This window comes from Tiliqua scincoides, chromosome 3 (genome assembly GCF_035046505.1).
Source record: "Tiliqua scincoides isolate rTilSci1 chromosome 3, rTilSci1.hap2, whole genome shotgun sequence".
Lineage (NCBI taxonomy): Eukaryota > Metazoa > Chordata > Lepidosauria > Squamata > Scincidae > Tiliqua > Tiliqua scincoides.
Genome location: NC_089823.1, coordinates 190,401,457 through 190,423,789, shown reverse-complemented (window position 1 = coordinate 190,423,789; position 22,333 = coordinate 190,401,457). Strand labels below are relative to the sequence as shown.

At 44.2% G+C, this 22,333-nt stretch overlaps 1 protein-coding gene across 1 annotated transcript in view; it reads left to right on the top strand.

Annotated features, from left to right (window-relative positions):
- The window catches only part of ARMH3 (armadillo like helical domain containing 3), a 170,761-nt gene that overhangs the window by 118,728 nt on the left and 29,700 nt on the right, over nt 1-22,333 (top strand). Inside the window, exon 24 of the mRNA XM_066620197.1 lies at nt 15,672-15,750. Coding sequence (XP_066476294.1) covers nt 15,672-15,750 — 79 coding nt within the window. The remainder of the gene's footprint in view (nt 1-15,671; nt 15,751-22,333) is intronic.

The following is a 22,333-nucleotide window of genomic DNA, read 5'->3' as shown; positions in this document are numbered from 1 at the left end:
CACACACATCCCTCCACAGTTCCTTTTGTTACACAGCCCTGGCCCTGCTCCCCCCACTTGTGAGTCCAGAGTCCTTAGGAAAGTGTTCAACACAATTTAGGCAGGTTGGTCCTGAAGGAGAAGCACCAGCTCAGAGTGACATCTCAGAATGGCTGCTGGATGTCTCAGGAAGAAAAGTCCTTTTGGTGTGCACTACAAGGTCTTTAGGGGGGAAAAAGCCTCTCTTCACTTCCTGTTGTAATTGCTGTCATGCTCTAGCTGTGGACTGCTTTGGTTGGAGCTAAGAGAGTGTGAGCAAGCCTACAAGTGGGCTGCAGCCACAAAACAACAGCTGCCTACTCTGCCATTAGCCTGTGGAACTCCTTTCCCCAATATGTGATGATGGTGTCTAGACTAGATGCCTTTACAAGGGGATTGGAGAAATTTCTGGAGAAGTCCATCACAGCCACAGTGTGACTAACAGCCCCATTCTAGGCATGTCTACTCAGAAGTAAGTCCCATTATAGTCAATGGGGCTTACTCCAAGGTAAACATGCATAGGATTGCAATCTGAGGAGATAGGGGAACTGGCCAAGTGTGGGGTGGGGGAGGGCTCCCCATGGACAAAGCTGCTGCTGCTCTCTGAGAAGAAAAAGTCAGGGGTTACACTTGCTGTACTTGGCTACAGTGGTGCCTGTTCTGCAACTTCTGGAATTGCTTCTCCCCAGGTGGGCAGCTTGCAGTAAGACAGCAAAGATGCTGCCTGTTTCCCTCTCTGAAAGGGGTGCAAAAACCTGGTTGCCTGGATCCCTTGCTCCACCCCTGGGAGTTAGAAGAGCACATCCAGGGGGCCCAATCCTGCCAACTGGGGAGGCGGTACCAGGGATGGGGGTTGAGCATATTGTTTCTCCCCTCTCCTGCTGCCACACTGCCTCCAACTCCCTTCCTCTGTGTTCCCTGGCCAGCTGGAGTCTGCACTCCCAGGGAAATCACATCTAGAGAAACCCACTCCCAGGGAAACCCCCCCCCCAGCCAGTCAGCGATGCCTTTGGGAGCCTGCTCCTCCTCCTCCTCCTCCTCTTTACTCCCATTCCTCCCCTTCTCAGACCCCTCCCCTCCTGCCCCCCTCAGGCCTCCCTCCTCCTCCTCTGCCCCCCCTCCTCTGGCCCGCCTGCCTGTCCGCAAAAGGGACTTCCCAGGCTGGCTGGAGTCCTGATCAGACTCCTGAGAAACCAGGCTGCCAGGGCTCACCTGAAGGCACAGGGTCAAGGAATGGAGGCATTAGGCTGGAGGCAGTGGGTGGCAGGGCGCCTCTCCTCTGCATGCAGCTGAGCCACGAGGCTGCACAAACCTTACAAGGTGTCTGCGCTTCACTTTTTTGCTTGTCTGGGCACTCATAGACAAGGAGGGAAGGGAGGTGGAGGGGGGAGACAGGAGACGGAGAAGTTATGCTCTGATTGGCTCTGAGGTGCTCTGATTGGCTGCTGGCGCTGCAGAGGCTTTTTTTCTTCCTGGAAGGGCATTTCTTTTTCTTTTTTCACCAGAGAAGTCATGGACCACCTGGGGGGGCACTGCGGACCACCAGTGGTCCGTGGACCACAGGTTGGGAACCCTATGAATAGACAGAACTGGGCTAGGTGGGCTAATAGGTTGACTATTAATAAGGCAGCTCCATACATTTGCATTAAAATATGCCTTGGGTTTATACTGCTGCTAGCAGGAGCTGTATATTTTTGAGGATGAAGATGCAAGTGAGCAGTGTACTGTTTGGGAGCAGAGCAACACTAACCAAAATAATTGCCTATTGATAATCAGCAACAAGAATAGTGACTGAATCGCAAACACTTTAGAATATTATTTTGATACTTCTGGTTATTGGAAGAATATATGTACTGATCAAACACTGTTACTTTCTGTTTGGCCATTTGCCCCTTCAGGATCATCCCAAAGGAGCAGGTTAACCTCCTATGCTGGCAAAGATCTTATCCCCCCCAGCTGTGCCACTTAAGTAGAAAGAAATTGATCCAGGGACAGTGGAAATGCTGGTCAAGGGTTTTTTTATTCCAGTAACTCTTTAAGGGCATACAGCAATGGTTCTGAAGTTGGGGTGTTGTGACATCCCAGCCAGAAAAGCTCTGTCTGTGCTCCTTTAAGGGGCGGAGAGGGGGAAGCGGCTGTTTGAGTACCAGCAACCTCCCAGCAAATAACAGTGAGTGATGATGTAATCACACCATGTCCAGCCTCTAGGACTCCCCACAACCTTGCTGAGGCTCACGTAGGGCAATAGAGCCCACAATTTCTAATGAACAGTCTTCGAAGCTCAGAGATTTGTCTATCCACTTATCTCACTGAGAATTCTTGCTGGAAATGCTTTGGTATTTGGCAGACATGGTATTTGGAATATTGCTGTGGATATATATATTTGTTCTATATGTACATATTTGTTCTATATGTAATGTCACTGGCTAATTGCTGACAGCCATTCTGAAATACAGTACTTAATTTCCAGACTTCTGCTATCTACCATATAAAATCAAAGAACAGTGATTTAGGAGGAATGGAGGATGAGAACTCTGATGCTTTCTTTGCTCTTCTAAAATTGATGGGCAAGAGCTGCAGCAGAAAGTTAGCTAATCCTTCAAACTGAGGAAAGAGACCCAATTGCTTTATACCCAGAAAGGGATGAGACAGAGAAAATTTTGTGCCAGTGAAGGAATCAAATGTGTTTGGTGTTCTCTGTTGCAAATAAACGGAGTGAGATAAAAGGAGCAAGGTTGAAAAGCTGCTTGAAGGTGCAGCCCACACAAGCAGGCCTACTTCTGTCCCCACCTCCCTGCCTGTGAAATTGAATGCAAAGGCTCCCTCCAACACACATTCTTTCTTCCACACAAAAGATACATCCCAATATGACAGGAATGATCAGGTGTAACAGACCACTTTCTCCTACAACCTGACAACAGTGCTGACTCAGATCTTTTTTGTGTGCTGAAAAATGAATGTTCTTTTGCTCTCTGAACTATCCCTTTGTTTTGTTTTTCCTCTGCAGTTTATTTTTGTGACTAGTAGATTCCTCCTCTTAAAGCTCAAACTTGCCAGTTTATTTTTATGCTCATTAGTGAACTGGGGGAGAGGGCAAACCCTGCCAATCCTGCTCAGAGGAACAGCAGTCTTATGATTTAAAACTGGACCAGAAGGAGAATCCTGGCTGCCTTTCTTGTGAACAGCTTGCTTTACTTGAACATGAATACACATGCATGCACACAGACACTCATTAGGGGCTGGTTGGGAATACAGTATCCTCATTACCTGAGTGCTTAGTGTTGCCAGTTGCAACATTGTTGAACCACTGACTAAAGGGTTTGCATTTTATTTTGCATCTCAGGTGGCATGTGGTGGTTACTTCTTTGAAGAATGGTACTGTAAGGTATTGTAAGAGAGCAGAAAGTTGGCTGCTCTGTCTTCAATGATAGTTTAACTGCTGTATGTAGGGTGGTGTCTCCTGACATGCTTTGGAAATTGCAGAGGCTTGATAAATGGATTGAAAGGAAGCCAGTATTTCTGATTCCATTCAAGCGGTTCTCTCCCTCAATTTGATTTTCATGTTGTCAAGACATTCTCAGTGGACACAATCCAGTACTTTCTTTTGTTTTGAAAGGGTTAAGCACATGCTTAGTGTTCTCCCACTGTAATAAATGAGGCATTAAAAGCTCTAGTTCTGGCAGGATTGTGCCTATAGTACACAGGTCCTGAATGTTAGGTTTGAATATGGGAAACTTGGTGGTTTCAAATCTTAGATTAGCCAAGTAGCTCAATAGGTGACCTGAAACAAATTCTTCTGGTGGGGGCGGGGCCTGAGGTGGCTGAGTAGCTGTGTTTTTCTGAGCTCCTGGAAAGCTCTTGGAAAGCACGCTATTTCATCCTAGAATCGCAGGTCTGATGAGATCCGAGGATCAGTGGTCAGGAGAGACCTTGATCCTACAGATGGTGTACGGTTTCAGAGAAGAAGGGTTCAGCCAGGAACTGTTTTTTCTCCAAGGGAACCCAGCCATCGATGTCAGTGATTGTGAGGATTCAATGTTGAAATTAAGCCAAAGGCTCCAAGCATGTTGGCAAGCTAAATCCATGTTGATTTAGCAAGAAGTACATTAAACCATGATCTATTAAGAGGAACTCATGTGAAATTTATTAGAAAAAAAGATGGAAAGTTAAAGTCTAGAGAAGAGATTTGGCAGACCTGTGGATATTTAGGTTGGAGACAAGGGAATAGATAAAAAGAAAGATAGTAATGTGTTAATTTTGTATGTTAGAAATTAAAGCTTATTAGATGTCAATGAGAATTTATATAAGCTTTATAGGTGATATGTAATATGTATAAAAAATTAGTTAGTTTGATATAAATAGATGTTAAAATTTTAGAGGATAATTTTAATGAATTAGAATTAATTTTAGGTGATCGTTTTGGATGTTTACGTATATGTTTATGTATTTAGTCATGAGGATATATTAATTTTGGATATTATAGATAGAGAAATGATATATGTAATAGGATATTAAAAGTTGTTAGAATTTAGTATGTTAGATATTGGATTATGATATTAATTTTTGTGAGGATTTTATATGCTAGATATTGGAAAGACATGAAGATCTCATTGAAAGATGAATTAATAGAGAAAATAATGAATGTGGAGGAAATGGACAGATTTTTAGAGAGCTTGGATCAACAGTAAAACTGATATAGACTGAGTAATGAAAATTATTTTATGTTTGGTTGAAAATAAAGTTGTAGAAGTATAAGATAGGACATTTAGATGATATATTATATCTGATATGATAGATAAATGATAATGATATTAAGAGGCTAACGTAGAAGAGGAACTGGATAAGGAAACATGTAATGATTTATTAGTTATAGTGATGTATGATATCTTGCACCCTCTAATATTGTGTTTATGTCTTGTATGTCTTGTATTATGTGTTATGCGTGTTACTATTTTGTTTTTGGAAAAATTAAAAAAAATAATAAAAAAATTCTTCTGAACCTAGTTTTACTATTCAGGGTTTTTGCGAAGATTACTGAGATGGGAGTTGTCCGTGAACAAAGTGCTTTACAGGAACTACATTAATGTTTTACAGTAGCCAGATCCTTATGTTTTCTCTCTTCATTTCCCTTTCAGTGACCCTCTCAGTGAATATGTGGTCATACAGCATTGGGCTGAGGAGCAGACTTTGCATTCATTAAGGAAGTGTAAAGCTGCTTTTATTTTCTCAAATGAATGGGTGGCAACTTTTCTAGATGGAGGGCATTTTTTTCTTTTAAATGCCCCCTGCCCAAAATGTCCTAGGCTTGGTTTCCTGTGTGAAGATTGCAAAACAGAGAGAGGTAATTTCTCAGTGGACTACTGTATCCCTTCACTGAGTCTTTTTCCTACTGGGTAGGGCTCATTGCGCTATAAATGCCAGAACCCCTTTCCAGTAGTAGTAGCAGAGTCCAGGCTTGCTGTAGCCACGTGTCTTTGAATTCTCTCTGCTTGGCTTTTTCTGAGCTTGTCTTTGAATTCTCTCTGCTTGGCCTTCTCTGAGCTCAGCTGACTCTGAGGGAGAGCAATGCCTTGGTCCAGGCCACAATGGACCCCTCTCCATGGAACTGCAGCCCCCAGAGGCACATGGGGGTTCTAATCAATGTATTGTATTTTATTGGCAACCTTCAGTCTCGAAAGACTATGGTATCGCGCTCTGAAAGGTGGCTCTGGCACAGCGTCTAGTGTGGCTGAAAAGGCCAATCCGGGAGTGACAATCCCTTCCACACCGGGAGCAAGTGCAGTCTGTCCCTGGTCTGTCTCCCTGGCTGTGGGCCTTCCTTCTTTGCCTCTTTGCCTCAGGCTGTTGGCAAAGTGTCTCTTCAAACTGGGAAAGGTTTGGCTCAGAGGCCAGGGTTTCCCACTTGTTGAGGTCCATCCCTAAGGCCTTCAGATCCCTCTTGCAGATGTCCTTACATAAGAACATAAGAACAGCCCCACTGGATCAGGCCATAGGCCCATCTAGTCCAGCTTCCTGTATCTCACAGCGGCCCACCAAATGCCCCAGGGAGCACACCAGATAACAAGAGACCTCGTCCTGGTGCTCTCCCCTACATCTGGCATTCTGACTTAACCCATTCCTAAAATCAGGAGGTTGCGCATACACATCATGGCTTGTACCCCATAATGGATTTTTCCTCCAGAAACTCGTCCAATCCCCTTTTAAAGGCGTCTAGGCTAGACGCCAGCACCACATCCTGTGGCAAGGAGTTCCACAGACCGACCACGCGCTGAGTAAAGAAATATTTTCTTTTGTCTGTCCTAACCCGCCCAACACTCAATTTTAGTGGATGTCCCCTGGTTCTGGTATTATGTGAGAGTGTAAAGAGCATCTCCCTATCTACTCTGTCCATCCCCTGCATAATTTTGTATGTCTCAATCATGTCCCCCCTCAAGCGTCTCTTTTCTAGGCTGAAGAGGCCCAAACGCCGTAGCCTTTCCTCATAAGGAAGGTGCCCCAGCCCCGTAATCAGCTTAGTCGCTCTCTTTTGCACCTTTTCCATTTCCACTATGTCTTTTTTGAGATGCGGCGACCAGAACTGGACACAATACTCCAGGTGTGGCCTTACCATCGATTTGTACAACGGCATTATAATATTAGCCGTTTTGTTCTCAATACCCTTCCTAATGATCCCAAGCATAGAATTGGCCTTCTTCACTGCCGCCGCACATTGGGTCGACACTTTCATCGACCTGTCCACCACCACCCCAAGATCTCTCTCCTGATCTGTCACAGACAGCTCAGAACCCATCAGCCTATATCTAAAGTTTTGATTTTTTGCCCCAATGTGCATGACTTTACACTTACTGACATTGAAGCGCATCTGCCATTTTGCTGCCCATTCTGCCAGTCTGGAGAGATCCTTCTGGAGCTCCTCACAATCACTTCTGGTCTTTACCACTCGGAAAAGTTTGGTGTCGTCTGCAAACTTAGCCACTTCACTGCTCAACCCTGTCTCCAGGTCATTTATGAAGAGGTTGAAAAGCACCGGTCCCAGGACAGATCCTTGGGGCACACCGCTTTTCACCTCTCTCCATTGTGAAAATTGCCCATTGACACCCACTCTCTGCTTCCTGGCCTCCAACCAGTTCTCAATCCACGAGAGGACCTGTCCTCTAATTCCCTGACTGTGGAGTTTTTTCAGTAGCCTTTGGTGAGGGACCGTGTCAAATGCCTTCTGAAAGTCCAGATATATAATGTCCACGGGTTCTCCCGCATCCACATGCCTGTTGACCTTTTCAAAGAATTCTATAAGGTTTGTGAGGCAAGACTTACCCTTACAGAAGCCATGCTGACTCTCCCTCAGCAAGGCCTGTTCGTCTATGTGTTTTGAGATCCTATCTTTGATGAGGCATTCCACCATCTTACCCGGTATGGATGTTAGGCTGACCGGCCTATAGTTTCCCGGGTCCCCCCTCTTTCCCTTTTTAAAAATAGGCGTGACATTTGCTATCCTCCAATCTTCTGGTACCGTGGCTGTTTTGAGGGACAAGTTGCATACCTTAGTCAAGAGATCTGCAACTTCATTCTTCAATTCCTTAATAACCCTTGGGTGTATGCCATCAGGGCCCGGTGACTTATTGATCTTTAATTTATCAATGAGGTCTGAAACATCTTCTCTTTTAACCTCTATCTGACTTAACTCCTCGGTCAGGAGGGGCCGTTCGGGCAGCGGTATCTGCCCGAGGTCTTCAGCCGTGAAGACAGATGCAAAGAACTCATTTAATTTCTCTGCCATCTCTAAGTCTCCTTTTATCTCCCCTTTCCCTCCCTCACCATCCAGAGGGCCAACCGCTTCTCTGTCGGGTTTCCTGCTTCTAACATATTTGAAGAAGCTTTTATTATTCCCCTTAATGTTGCTGGCCATGCGTTCCTCATAGTCTCGCTTGGCCTCCCCTATCACCTTCTTACATTTCTTTTGCCACAGTTTATGTTCCTTTTTATTCTCTTCATTAGGGCAAGACTTCCATTTACGGAAGGAAGCTTCCTTGCCCTTCACAGCCTCTCTAACTTGGCTGGTTAGCCATGCGGGCACTCTCCTGGATTTAGTGGAACCCTTCTTTCTTTGCGGTATACACCTCTGCTGGGCCTCTATTACTGTTGTTTTAAGCAGCCTCCATGCACTCTGGAGAGACTGGACTCTTTTTACCCTCCCTTTCAACCTCCTTCTAACCAGCCTCCTCATTTGAGGGAAGTCCGCCCGTCGGAAGTCAAGGGTTTTTGTTAGAGATTTGCTTGGTATTCTTCCCCCAACGTGCACATCAAAACGGATCGCAGCATGATCACTGTTCCCCAATGGCTCAGTAACGTTTACATCTCTAACCAGGTCCTGCGTACCGCACAAAATTAAATCCAGAGTCACCTGTCCTCTGGTGGGCTCCTTGACTAGCTGATCTAAGCCACAGTCATTCAGCACGTCAAGAAATCCGGTTTCCTTATCGTGACCAGAACACAAATTGACCCAGTCAATATGAGGATAATTGAAGTCCCCCATGATTACAACCCTGTCCTTCCTTGTCACCTCCCTGATCTGTTTCCTCATTTCAAGGTCCCCATCAGATTTCTGGTCTGGAGGACGATAGCACGCCCCCAGTATTACATCGCTGCACAAGCCTGGTAATTTAACCCACAGAGATTCTACGGTGGAGTCGGACCCACCTTCAATCTCTACTTTGCTGGATTCTATCCCTTCCATAACATAAAGGGCCACCCCACCTCCAACACGCCCCTGCCTGTCCCTCCTGTAGAGTTTATAGCCCGGGATTGCGGTATCCCACTGATTCTCCGCATTCCACCAGGTTTCCGTTATGCCCACTATGTCAATATTTTCCCTTGTCACCAGACATTCCAGTTCTCCCACCTTTGCTCGTAGACTTCGGGCATTCGCATAAAAGCATTTATACACGGAATGCCCCAGGATGGGCTGCTTATTCGCTCCTTTGTCCCCGCATCCTCTCATTGTGCCAAACCGTCTATCACATCCCATCACCCTACCTTTCCCAATTTCTTCTCCTACCCTGCCTTTGTCTTGTTGTTCTCTAACCTCCCCATCCTCATCCCATAGGGATGAGGAGTCCCGAACCGGATGCTCCTCGGCTCCTGTCGGCCTTCCCCCAGGGATCAGTTTAAAAGCTGCTCTGCCACCTTTTTAATGTTATGCGCCAGCAGTCTGGTTCCATTCTGGTTCAAATGGAGCCCGTCCCTCTTGTACAGGCCCCGCTTGTCCCAAAACGTTCCCCAGTGCCTAACGAATCTAAACCCCTCCTCCCTACACCACCGTCTCATCCACGCATTGAGACCCCTGATCTCCGCCTGCCTAGCTGGCCCTGCGCGTGGAACAGGTAGCACTTCAGAGAACGCTACCTTTGAGGTCCTGGCTTTCAGCTTCCTGCCTAAAAGCCTAAATTTGGCCTCCAGGACCTCCCAGCTACACTTGCCCACGTCGTTGGTGCCGACATGCACCACAGCCGCTACCTCTCCCCCAGCACTGTCTACCAGCCTGTCTAGACGAGAAGTGATGTCCGCAACCTTCGCACCAGGCAGGTAAGTCACCATGCGGTCCTCACATCCGTCACAAACCCCCCTCTCTATGTTTCTAATAATCGAATCCCCCACTACAAGAAGCCCCCGACCCCCCTCCCGCCGAGGAGTATCCCGAGTGCGCTCGGATACGGGCCCATCCCCTGGAGAAGGGATCCCCCCTAGGGGATTGTTTCCCTCCTCTCCAGGATGACGTCCTCCAGTCCCGAGACTTCCCACCCGGGCAGCCGAGGAGCTGCACGCCTGAGGTTGGGACGAAGCCTGATCGTCCCCGGAAGTCTCCCCACCGTCCTCCTCTGGCTGCCTGCGCTTCTCCAGGTCGGCCACCAAGGCTTCAAGGGAGCGGACGCGTTCCCTGAGAGCCTGGAGCTCCTTGCACCGAGGACACACCCATGACTTATGCCCCAGAGGCATATAATCATACATGTGGCACTTGATGCAGAACACTGGATAGCCCCCACCCTGCTGCTGGCTGTCTGACTGCATAGCTTTTCTGTTGTTGTTGTTGTTGTTGTTTTATTTAGGGGTTCTTTTAAAAACCGTACACTGGATAGCAGCCCTCTTCTCAAGGGAAGAGGAAGGGCAGTGTATGGGGCCCTGGCCTCCTCGCCCTGCTGCTGAACTCGCCCAGATGCTAAACTCTTGTGCCTTACCTGGCACTTAGTTCCCAGAGGCACTGGGTTCCCAGAGGCCACACGCGTCTGCAGAGAGCCCCACGCGATGGCCCGCCTAGCTTTATACTCCTGGCTGGCTCCTCCCCCCTCCTTCCTTCCTGATTGAAAGGGGGCTGGCCTTCCCAGGTGAGTTTACAAAAGCTCAGGAAGGCAAATGGCTGCTGATGGGCGTGACCTACTCTGCAGGCTCCTGAATGGACTGCTTGGATTAGCCTAATGGGGCTCTTAATGGGTTGGGAATTGGCCCTTCCTAGGTCCTTTCCCTCCTAGTTCTGTTCTCTTAGGCTGGACTGTTTTTGTAACCTCAAGCTAGTTTTTATTTGGGTTTGTTTAATTATTTATTGCTCTCTAGATCCTGTGTCCCAATTTACTGACCTGTTTAGGTTATGTTCTAACTTAGATTAGGTTTAACCTGGGTTAAGTATAGGTTTAATTGAAACAAGTAGAAAAACCTGCTTTCCACTTTATCCTCCTCCCTTCCTTCGATTAAGTGCTACCTTAGGTGCAGCTAACTTTCAACTTTGATTTAAATGCCTGACCTTTAGGCTCTTACTCACGAGTAGGACTCTGCTCTTACTCACGAGTAGGACTCTGCTCTTACTCACGAGTAGCCCTATGTACCTCCCTTAGGTGCTAACTTTCAATTTTGATTTAAGGTTGCTTTAAAGGTAAGATTAAGGTTAGAAGACAGGGAGTTAGAAAGACAAAGCGTTAGAATGAGTACACTTACCTCCTCCTCCTGCTCCTCCTCCTCTCCTTCTCCAAAACTCAGAGGTCTCCTTGCCTTCTCCTCGCCCAGATGCTAAACTCTTGTGCCTTACCTGGCACTTAGTTCCCACTTAGTTCACTTAGTTACCTGGCACTTAGTCCTTGTATCGCAGCTCACCTGGCAGGACAAAGTTCCTAACAACACAGTCCTGGAACGTGCTGGAATCTAATCAATACGTTTTTACAAATTACCTTACTGGTTACCATACTTCCTAGACTGCCCCAGTCTCACTGCTGTTTGGTTCTAAATGAGATCCCCCTTGAGTTAGAGGTCTTTAACATGGGAAAGGCTTTTCTTGTTTGGGCTTCCTCAGTCTTGGGTGGTGAGAGACCTGCCAAATAGCTTCAGAACAACTAGTGGGAGAGGGAAGGAGGGAGAGTAAGAGGCAGAAAGGCTGCCACTGCTAGGTGTTGTACCTGTTTTGCCTCTGCATGTGCCCTCTTTCACAGACCACCTCAACAGTGTAATAACTTGTAACCAAGGATGGTTTCACATAGGAGGATTTGCTGCTTGGGTACCAGTTCCAGGCAGGAAAAATGTATGCACACTTCATAGTGTGTAGCACATGCATATATGTCTTTCACTGTGAATACATGTGGTGGGAACTTAAAAGTTGCAGCAGGTTCCTGTCCCATATTCTTTCTATTTCATTGATATAATGGATACATTATATAGGAGGTCTGGCTCTGTTGGTAGAGCTGCCGCCTTGTATGCCTGAAGATCTGAGGCTGCCAGTTCGAAACAACCGGAAGTACCCAAGAACTGACGACACACTGATATACTGATGAGCTGACCCTCGGTAGCAGAGAGGAGTTGCCTTCAAGTGGAGCGTGGGAGGCAAAGGGCCAGAGAGAGGCCAGACCGGGAAGGAATCCAGCTGGAATGAGGAGTTCTATGAAAGTCTAGAACTATTCAATTGTAAAAATCCCTACGGGGGTTTAGAACAGCCTACCTATGTAAACCGCCTTGGATTAAAGTCTGAGGAGAAATCTGATGACCAAAGAAAGGCGGTATATAAATACCTGTATAAATAAATAAATGTTGTGTTTTCCTTATATGGCAGTGAAAGCCATCTGGAAAAATTAGTTTTATGTGAGACAACGTTGAGTCTATAGTAAATTTATATGCATGTTGCGGCTAATCTGTAAATTAGTGCAGTTGTCCCGAGCATTCCAGAAACCTTTTGCCTCTGAGCAGATAGTTTGGTTGGATAAATCTGCTATTTAGCTTGATATTGGAGTTTAGCAAAGTTACCGTAGATGCTGCTTTTAAATTGCATTGCTACCTGAGAACAGGACTTTTGTGCAATTCAGTGAGTTTCTGAGAAGACGCAAGCTGGGGTGTGAAGCACATTGCTAAAGTGAGAGCCAACAGGACCTAGTATCAGATGTCAACAAGGCTATTCAAGGTAGTTTGTGCTTTATTGCTCCTTTTTCCTTCATTGATTCTTTTTGAGAAATTGAAGCAATGAAGTCACATTGGAGCAGTCTGGTCACAATTGGCTTGAATATCTGATCTATGAACCTTGTCTGATCATGGTTAAAAAAGATGTCTCCAACTTGACATGCTTGCTTGAGGCAAATTGCTCCACAGCAAAATGTTCATAATCCAGGCCTCTGCTCTGGGCAGGTAATCAGATTTTCACAAATTAGCCATGGATTATTATTGTATTTCGTATGTTAGCCAAGAATCCAACCAGTCAACTTGCTCAAGAGAACCTGGGTGTCCATTTGGGGGGGGGGGGGAAGAAAGAGAGAATTTTCATATATTATATAAAATATATAATAAAATTATTGGCTCTGGGTACATCAATCAAGACACTAATGTTTCTCTTCTCACCCCTCCAATTTTCCTCTCCCCCTTCATTAAGATACTATAGCAGCACTTCCCAAAGTTTTGGTCACAAGCCCAAACATAGTGGGTTATGATCTAGGCTGTCCTGCCCACCCTAATGCTTTTTTGGCTCCAAACAGGAGCCATTCCAGAAGCCCCATTACTTACCAAGATTTCTCCTGCAGGTCACAGAATTACCCTCAGAAGCCTCTGTAAGTCATTACCTGTTTTCAGAAGCCACTTTCTCTTTGTTTCTAAAAACCAGAAGTGGCTTATGGATGCTTCTGAGGCCTGCAGAGTCCTGTGGAACGGATCTCTGGGCCAGGAAAGGCCTCCAGCACTACCAGGAGCATTGCAACCCACACAGAGGATGAGGTGGGTTGCCATGCTATAAAGTTTGGGAACCCCTGTGTTTATAGCATCTCCTCAATAGTGCCAGAATCAGATTGACTCTATGGTAATTCTGGTGCCAGTCTGTGAATTCTGGGACTGGTAATTCATCACAAGTTAATCTTCTCTTATTCCATGGTAAGAGAAGAATGGTGATCTGTGTCTCTCACCCTTTGTGAATACCATTACCCATAACAACGTGGGCTGCACATGATTGGGGTGTGTGTGTGTGTGTGTGTGTGTGTGTGTGTGTGTGTCAGAGTTAACATAGGTACATGCACTTGAACATATATGGTAACTTAGCTTTGGGAAAAATATGACATAGACATATTTACTCAAAAGCAAGGCTCATTATGTTCAGTGGGGCTTATGCCCTTGCTGTTTAGGAGAGCAGTCTTAATATATGTTGGAAGGAAAAATCTCTAGGAATAGCTTCAGTCATATCTGACAACCATACACCATCTCCTTATGAATATCAAACACTGCTGTTCCTTATTTTCGCATGGCAGAAATAAAAGGTCACACTGAATGAAGCTTGTAGCAAATCAATAACTTTTATAAGTGCTAAGCCCTAAACTAATTATTCTTGTGTCCCAGAAATACGGTATTGCTGCATTATGATGCTGGCATAAGCAAGTGAAATTCATCAGAGATATTTTTTCAGATGGTATGAGAGAGCAGTTTACTTTGAGATGAAGCTGCTCATTATTCTCCTGCAAAAAGGGCAGAGGTGTTTTTCTTGAACAAGAAGACTTTTGCAGGTCTGCAACCTAATACCATGCTTAGGCAACTTAAGTATAATGGTCTTTCCCCACCAACTGAAAAAGAAAATTTGAAGTCCTCATTGAAGCAGTTGGACCATTGAAGCAGTTCAAGAACCATCCTGAAGTAATGGATGCAGCCACCACAACCAATAACTTATAGTAACTCCAATTTTTCTTTTCATTTCTCTCATGAAGAATAGTGGCCAAGAGCCACTTTTTCATTGTTAGGTGAGCAGCTGTTACTTAATATTCTACCGCCTCTGAAGTATAGAAAAGATTCTCACTTCTGAGTGTGTAAGAAGTTTGGAGGGATGATAATGCAGGCTGTGAGAAAAGGCATGGGGAGGCAAATTTGTTGCAGGCTTTTGTAGTAGCAGTTACAGTTGGGTTTAAATTGTGATGACATTTCATTCAGCCCATTAGGCGCTTTCTGTGGGTTTTTCATGAGAGGTTATATAAACAGAGTATTTCTGTTTTAAGCCTCAAAGAAGCTCTACTAGGTTTAATTAAGCATGAAGCAAATTATGTGGTGATGGGCATGTGTGAGAATATGGCTAGACCAGGCTATGTTTGATTTATAAACTCATTTCGTACGGAGGGCCACATAGCGTTCATGATGCTTCTGAGGGCCTGAAGTTATGTCATTAGGCAAGAAGTGATGTCATTAAACAGGTCATGACCAAAAATAGGCACTTTTTTCTCACATAGGAACTCGTTAGGTTTTATTTTTTATCACCAGATTTGAAACCATAATTCCTCCACATTGGAACCCAACATAGTACTAGAGAAGTCTGTGAAAATTACTTGACATTTGATATTGTTAGTATCTTTAAGTTCTCCCATATTATCAGTCAAATCTGCTACGATGTATTTGTTGAGCACATTGTGGATAAAGTTGGTTATCTGCTCTTTAGCTTGGAAGACACATTTGAGCAGAAGCATCCTTTGCCCATTCTTGTCAAAATTGTTTGGTTTTGTTTGGCTTTTTTTCACTTAATATCACCTGAGGATGCTGACCAAGACACTTGAAAAGTTTCTTGTGATCTTAGGTGCTGTGTACTTTGTCTGTCCTGGCTGATGGAAGTTTTAGATGGAAGAGACATGATTTAAGTTGCTCTGTTACTTGGTCTGGTACATATTACTCTGGTACGTGAAACAGAAGGTCTGGTAGTATGAATGATAAGTCCTCAAGAAATTATGCTTCCACATGATAGTATCTTGGACAGTTTGTAAACCAGTGCAAGAACCAGTGCTGACATTGTAATGATTCAGTTATAACCTGTTTGGGATCACTTAGCCTTTGCAATCCCAGCAAGCTGGAAGCATAGTTAATGCACGCAGGCCTGAACCGATACAACTTTTCAGAAACTTCTGCAACTTGTATCTGAATTCTGCTTTAATAGGAATGTAGGCTTCTGGTCATTCAAATTATCAAATTGTTTTCTGTTTTTCCATGTAGAGCTGTCAATATGTATAAAAATGAATCTTTTGATCTGTTTACTTGGGGTTTTATAGGATAATCTTGTAGCACACGTATGCTATACAGAGGAATAAAGACTTCCATGCAACATTGATGACTGGGGAACACTGTGTGAGTCTCTCTTCAGCTTTGTACATGGTGTAAAATTCCTCTCTTTGTTTCAGAGCTATCATCAACCACTTCAATCCAAAGATAGAGTCTTATGCTGCTGTGAATCACATCTCACAACTCTCAGAAGAGCAGGTGAGTTGCACATTTTTCTCCCTTGGGGATATATCTTATAGTACATTGCAGCCAGAAAATTTAACCTGTTCTCTTCCAACTGTTTGCATCAGAAGCTTTCTGTATCCCCAACTAAGGATAAGTTGAACAGTCAGAACGCTGAGCAATAAATGGAATTTACACTGCTATGTGGTCAGATCAGTGGCGTTGCTAGGAGGGTGCGGGTGGTGCGGGTTGCACCAGGTGACACACACTGGGAGGGTGACGCACACTGGGGGGGTGAAACGCTAAAATCATGGTGGTTAGGAGTAATACCATCATGTTATATACTGTTGGATGTGGAATTTCCAGCAGAATGCAATTTTAAAAAACCAGAGTAAAATATCTCCTTGCTATCAAATGTTATTGGCAAAAAAAACAGAAAATAAAAAATGCATGGAGCCCAATGGAAAGTGAAACTGAGCCGTATTGCGCATAGGCGAACTTGCCTTAGTCCTTCGGAAAGGGCAGACAGAGGAATCCAACAACACCAGAATGGTCCTGATCCAGTGAATGTAGCCCCCCAAAAACACCTAGGAAGGAGGTCCCTCCCTCCAAGCTGGCGAATGTATTGAGCCCTATGGAAAGCGAAACTAAGCCACATGGTTGCATTTATTCACAAGTAAGCAAATGTGCCTTAGCTCCTGGGCAGGTCAGGCAAAGGGAAATGTGAGACCACCAGAATGGTCCTGATTTGATGAAGCTGGAGTTCAACAAATGCTCCAGAAAGCAGCCCCCCCCCCCACAAAAAGAATGAGAGGCTTAACAGGTAAGGTGAATTTTTTTCTGTTTTAGGCTGCAATCCTATCCATACTTTCCTGGGAGTAAGCCCCACTGACTATAATGGGACTTACTTCTGAGTAGACAGGCATAGGATTGGGCTCTCAGACTTGTAAAGCCAGTTGGGTCCTCATATTGATATGCTTGAAATATAAGAAATTGAGCTGGGTACTGCGTAGGGCTGAAAATCTTACTGATTCTTTTTTTTGGGGGGGGTGTTATTGAAGGCAGACTACAGAGAAAATTCACTTGGTGGAACAGGGCTGGCTTCCCTTTATTTAGTTATTCGTTTTACTTTAATTTCATTATTTATGACTATTTATTTTAATTTGCTTTATGATGTCACTTCCGGCCATAACATCACTTGCAGTGGGTCCTGGACAGATCATCATTCTAAAAAGTGGGTCCCAGTGCTAAATGTTTGAGAACTGCTACAATAAGGTGTTGGTAAGTTGACACTCTGGGGGGAGGTGACACCACTAGTGACCAAAATCACTAAAATCACAGTTTGTAAAAATAATACCATCATGTTATATATCAGTCAATGCGTAATTTCATGCAGGATGCAATGAAACAAACTGCGTTGAAATATCTTTATTCTATCAAAAGGTACAGCCAAAACCCGGTGGGGGCGGGGCAATGGTAGATCACCACGCCCACCACCTGGGGTATTGTACTGCCCACTGCATGGGGGTGACGTCCTGGCTTCCCGCACCCGGGTGATGCGAACCCTGGTGATGCCACTGGGTCAGAATGCGGCTACAGGGCAACAATGTGTCCTAAGAACAGAAACAGTTATTCAGAAACTCCCTCAAATTGTCAAGAGTGTGCAGCAGGGAAAAGGTGTTTCGCATCTGCAAATGTGTTCTCTTGATAATTGACAACCAAAGAAATATGAAATAAGATCTTTGCAGTAGATACATTTCCTAATTAATGAAATGTGTTGGATGTAGCTTTATCTGAGGAACTGTGAGCTCATTAGAACACATGTAGTAGTTGACTGGACTTCTCAGGAATTCACTAAGCCACAGTTATTTTGAATGCTGTTCTAAAAGGGAATATTTTTCATAGGGAGAAAAATTGGGCTAGATTTAACTTCTTGCTTCCTGCCCTGTCAGAGATTCGGAAATATGTAAATGGGTCCACTAGGGTTTGCGTCACCCAGTGCGGGATGCCAGTGCGTCACCCCCCATGGAGTGGGCGGGGCAATACCCCAGGTGGTGTGCGTGGTGATGTACCATCGCTCTGCCCCCACTGGTTTTTTGGCTGTACCTTTTGATAGAACAAAGATAGAACACATTCTGCGTGAAATTACACATTGACTGATATATAACATGCTGGTATTATTCTTCCAAATTATGATTTTAGTGATTTTGGTGACTAGTGGTGTCACACACCCCCCAAGGGTGTCAAATTACTAACACCTTATTGCAGTAGTTATCAAACTTTTGGCACTGGGACCCACTTTTTAGAATGGCAGTCTGTCCAAGATCCACCAGAAGTGATGTCATGGTGGAAGTGACATCATCAGGCAAATTAAAATAAATAAGCATAAATAATTAAAGTAAAACAAATAATTGAGTAAGCAGAAGCCAGTCCTGTTCCACCAAGTGAATTTCCTCTGTAGCCTGCCTGCAATAACAACACCCGCCCCCAAAACCAGTAAGGTTTTCAGCCCTACCCAGTGCCCAGTTCATTTTAAGAACTTATGTTTAAACCAGATCACTGTCAGGATCCACCTGGTTTTGTAAGTCTCAAAAATGTTAACCTTATCAGCTGCAGCCTCTATCTTGATCCTTTTTAGTTGGGGGGGGGGGGAGGCTGCCTTCCGGAGCACTAGTTTAGCTCCAGGTGCATAGGATCAGGACCATTCTGGTAGCTTTGCATTCTCCTTCACCTGATCTTCCACACCAGCCAAGGCATGTTTGCTAACTCGCGAGTAAACTCAACCGTGATGGTTAGTTTTGCTTTCCATAGGGCTCAATACATTCATCTGCTTGGAGGGAGGGACTTCCTTCTCAGATGTTTTTGGGGGCTGCATTCTTTGGATCAGGACTATTCTAGTGTCGTTGGATTCCTCTCAGCCTGCCCTTTCCAACGGTCTAAGGCACGTTTGCCTACTCACGAGTAAACGCGTGATACAGCTCACTTTCCATAGGGATCCATGCAGTTTTTATTCTCCAGTTTTTTGGCCATAACTTTTGATAGAAAGTAGATATTTCACTCTGGTTTTTTGCATTGCGTTCCTCTCATAATTCTGCATCCAACGGTATATAACATGATGGTATTACTCCTAACCACCACGATTTTAGCGTTTCACCCCCCAGTGTGCTTCACCCCCCCATGCGCGTCACCCAGTGTGGTCCACACACCCCGCACCCTCCTAGCGACGCAACTGAATGGGTCTTCCAGAAGATAAATAACTTCAGAAAGGAAAAGAGTGCCCTCCTTGCCCAGCTCACTAAAACACCTGCACAGGATTGATGTTTGGGAGTTTTGAAGCATGGTGGTAGATAATCAGAAAGTCCATCCTTTTTCTTTCAACCATAGGACTTGCAAGTATGGGTGAACTTTGAAGCATTCCTGTTCTTGGTGGCTTTCCCTAGCACAGTTGCTCTGCAGAAAGCATACTGTCAAGATTAAAATGTTTAATTTACTCTATTTCCACCCCGGGAGTTGCTGTACCCACTATTATGTTGTACTTAACAGATTCCTATGCATCTGTTCAACGTTGGTAATATCAGAATGTGGTTAAAAAAGAAAAGAAAATGAAAATCCTTTTTAGTACATATAGTAATTGAAAATGAGTGCTTGCATGTAGGAGGCTTCCCAGCCATACTTGGCTTAGTCTGCTAGTTGGAGGCAGGGAAGGAGCTTCTCCTTGTCAGTGCAGTGGAGCGTTCATCCTCCAGCAGTTCAGAGAGGTCATGCAGAATCCTTTCTTCACCATAAGCCTGTTCTTTAAATAAAACCTCCAGCAGCAGCAGGCAGCAGGTAATGAAATCAGCTCTGATGCATGGAACAGTTTGAGAAGAGATTATTAGGAAGAAGGAAAGTGGTTTGATTTCTTCTCTCAAAGAGAAGCATTATCATGAAGTGGCAGGAATGTTAAATGAGAGCGAAGGCAATGAGGAAGAGTTGAGGTCCCTGGAATATCCTCAAATAGAAGTGTCAAGACTAGAATGTTTGCCCATTTCAATTTTCTAAGGGAAACATGCATAGTCAACCCCCCCCTTCCAGGCACTTAACTTTTCTTTGTACCTCCTGACTGCTATTGGCATCATTAAAAAAAAAAAAAAAAAAAGAACAAGAAGAATCTGGGTCATCTACTTTAGAATAGTGATTCCAGCCAATCTTGAATCACATGGTGAAAGTGATGTAACTTCATCACTTTCAAAATGTACAAAATGAGTACAAAATGATGCCAAACACATTGCCTCAGTGTGAGTAGGTGACAGAACAAAGGGAGAGGAGTGAGGCAATTGATTTTTATCTTGTCATGCTGCATTAATGCGTTGCAACCATCCTCAGACAATGGACGAATACTTTAATCCCAATTCCACAGCCCCCGCACCTCAAAAATAGCAAATGGGGGACCTGCTCTTTTTTTAGCTACTAAAAGATTTTGAAAAAAAGTAGCCCCCAACCCCATTTTGGCTCAGCTCTAGCCTAGATGCCCATCCTAAGAGGCCCTTAAGCCTCCTTTTGCAGTGAGTGCTATGGAATTATCCTGGATAATAGTGCACTTGGTTATCTTTAACCGCAGATTCAGGACCTATGGGTTTGACTATCCCCGGGTACCGAACCCACAGGGTCAGCCTGACCTGGACCCTCCAAAAGTGACCAGAGCTGCACTCTGGTTGCCTCTAGAGGGTTTCTGAGGCCTGCAGAGGTTGCACATGCCCTCCACAGGCCTCAGAAGTTCTTCTAAGAGGAGGTCACGTCTGTTTTTGGGTAAAACCAGAAGTGAAGTTTTAGGCCTTTTTAAGGCCTTCTGAGGCCCTGGGAAGCCGCATGTAGCCTCTAGAGGCCTTGGAACACCCTCTGGAGGTGACTGGAGCACAGCTCCTTTCACCTCTGGTGGGTTAAAGGTGCTGAGTTTCACAGATTTGATTATATGCGGGTTTTGGCATTCGTGGGGGTTCTGTTCCCAGAATCCCTGCAGATGCCAAGGCACCACTGTATTCAGCTCTGTTTTGGGGTTATTGACTAAACATTTCTTAATTGTTCTAACAAATTAGTTGATGAGTCAATGAAATAAAATAAACTTTTCAGTGGTTTTGAAATAACATCTTGACTAAATAGTATGGAACAGTGGGTCCCCAAAGGGTGATGGTAAGATCAGATAACCAATTGCCTCTAGCCCTGAGGCTGTTCAAAAATCAGATACTATAGCTGCTGGTTACCCTGCAAAGAGCTCAGCTCCTGCAATTTGCAGTCATGTGTAAATATAGGGAGATAAATGCTTGAAGATCTTTTTTTCTGGTTATTATAAATAAATACATAAATAAAATATTATTTCTTTCTAAATCTCCTTTTTTAAAGTCTGGTAAATCTAGGTGGGTTCCAATAGTGCCATGTTAAAAAGTGGGTCCCAGTGTTAAAAAGTTTGGGAACTACTGTTATAGAGACCCTTAATAGTTTGGAAACTTTGTTAAATACATTAGTTCAATAAGACATCAGGATTTTTGGCTACACTGTGCCACAAACACTGAAACCCTTTTACAGGATACACAGCCCTAGTTAAAATATAATTGAAATCCAGTGTTTAATTCATAACAAAATCAAGTGACTGTGATTATCCATGTGGTGTCAGATCTTTTCTTTGTCTCAGAGCATTATTACTCCTTCCCAGTTGCTACTATTGTGTGCATAGTGGTAGATTTGCAAGAAGTTTGCATGAAATTTTGTGTATAATCAGGAAAGGGAATTCCTGGATTACATATTTCTGTGTGAAGTAGTCAAAGAAGAAGATTTGCATAGTGGTAGATTTGTAAGCTGGTAAAAGGTCTCACTTCAGCTACAAGACTAGAATGTTTGTTATGGTCACTTCAAACTCCACAAGCAGTTACACAAAACCCTTGCAACCAATCATTGTGATTTAGCTCGCATACCGTTTGTGATGTGTCCAAATTTAAACTTTGCTGATACTACATATGATCCCTAATTACTTACCCATGCATTTGCCCTTCAATATCTGCTCTCTTTTTGCTTCATATGTATTTTCTTTTATACCGTATGCAGTTGTAGCAGAGTAATTAAGTTGATCCACTGGAAGTATGAGTGAGTTTGCTAGTCACTCTCCTTGATAGATCCTCCACAGATTTCAAAAATATTTTTATTTTACAAAAACAAATTTGAGAGTCCGTTGTGAAACTTATGTCAGCCTAGCATACCATCACTACCATAACATGATGCAAAATGTTCTGTTCTGTTCTCTGTACATCTCAGCATGTTCACAGTCACCGTCCACAAATAAAGAAATTGGTATGGTGGTTTTAAGTGGTTCTCATTGATCTTTAATCAGGAAAGAGAATACTTGAGCCTTTTTAGTGAAAATCTTACTAAAAGTTGCATTCATAATTATGCATGTGCAGTTGGTACTTGGAAACCAGCGTTTGAGTACAAGAAGTAACACCTGAGATGGCTGTAAGCATTAATGTACAACTGAGACTTTACAGACACCCACACACCCCAAGATACTATCAGAAATTTGTAACAGTCACATTTTTTAAAAAATGCAACAGATGCCTTAGAATTGTAACCCATTTTCTAAAGGTTCCAT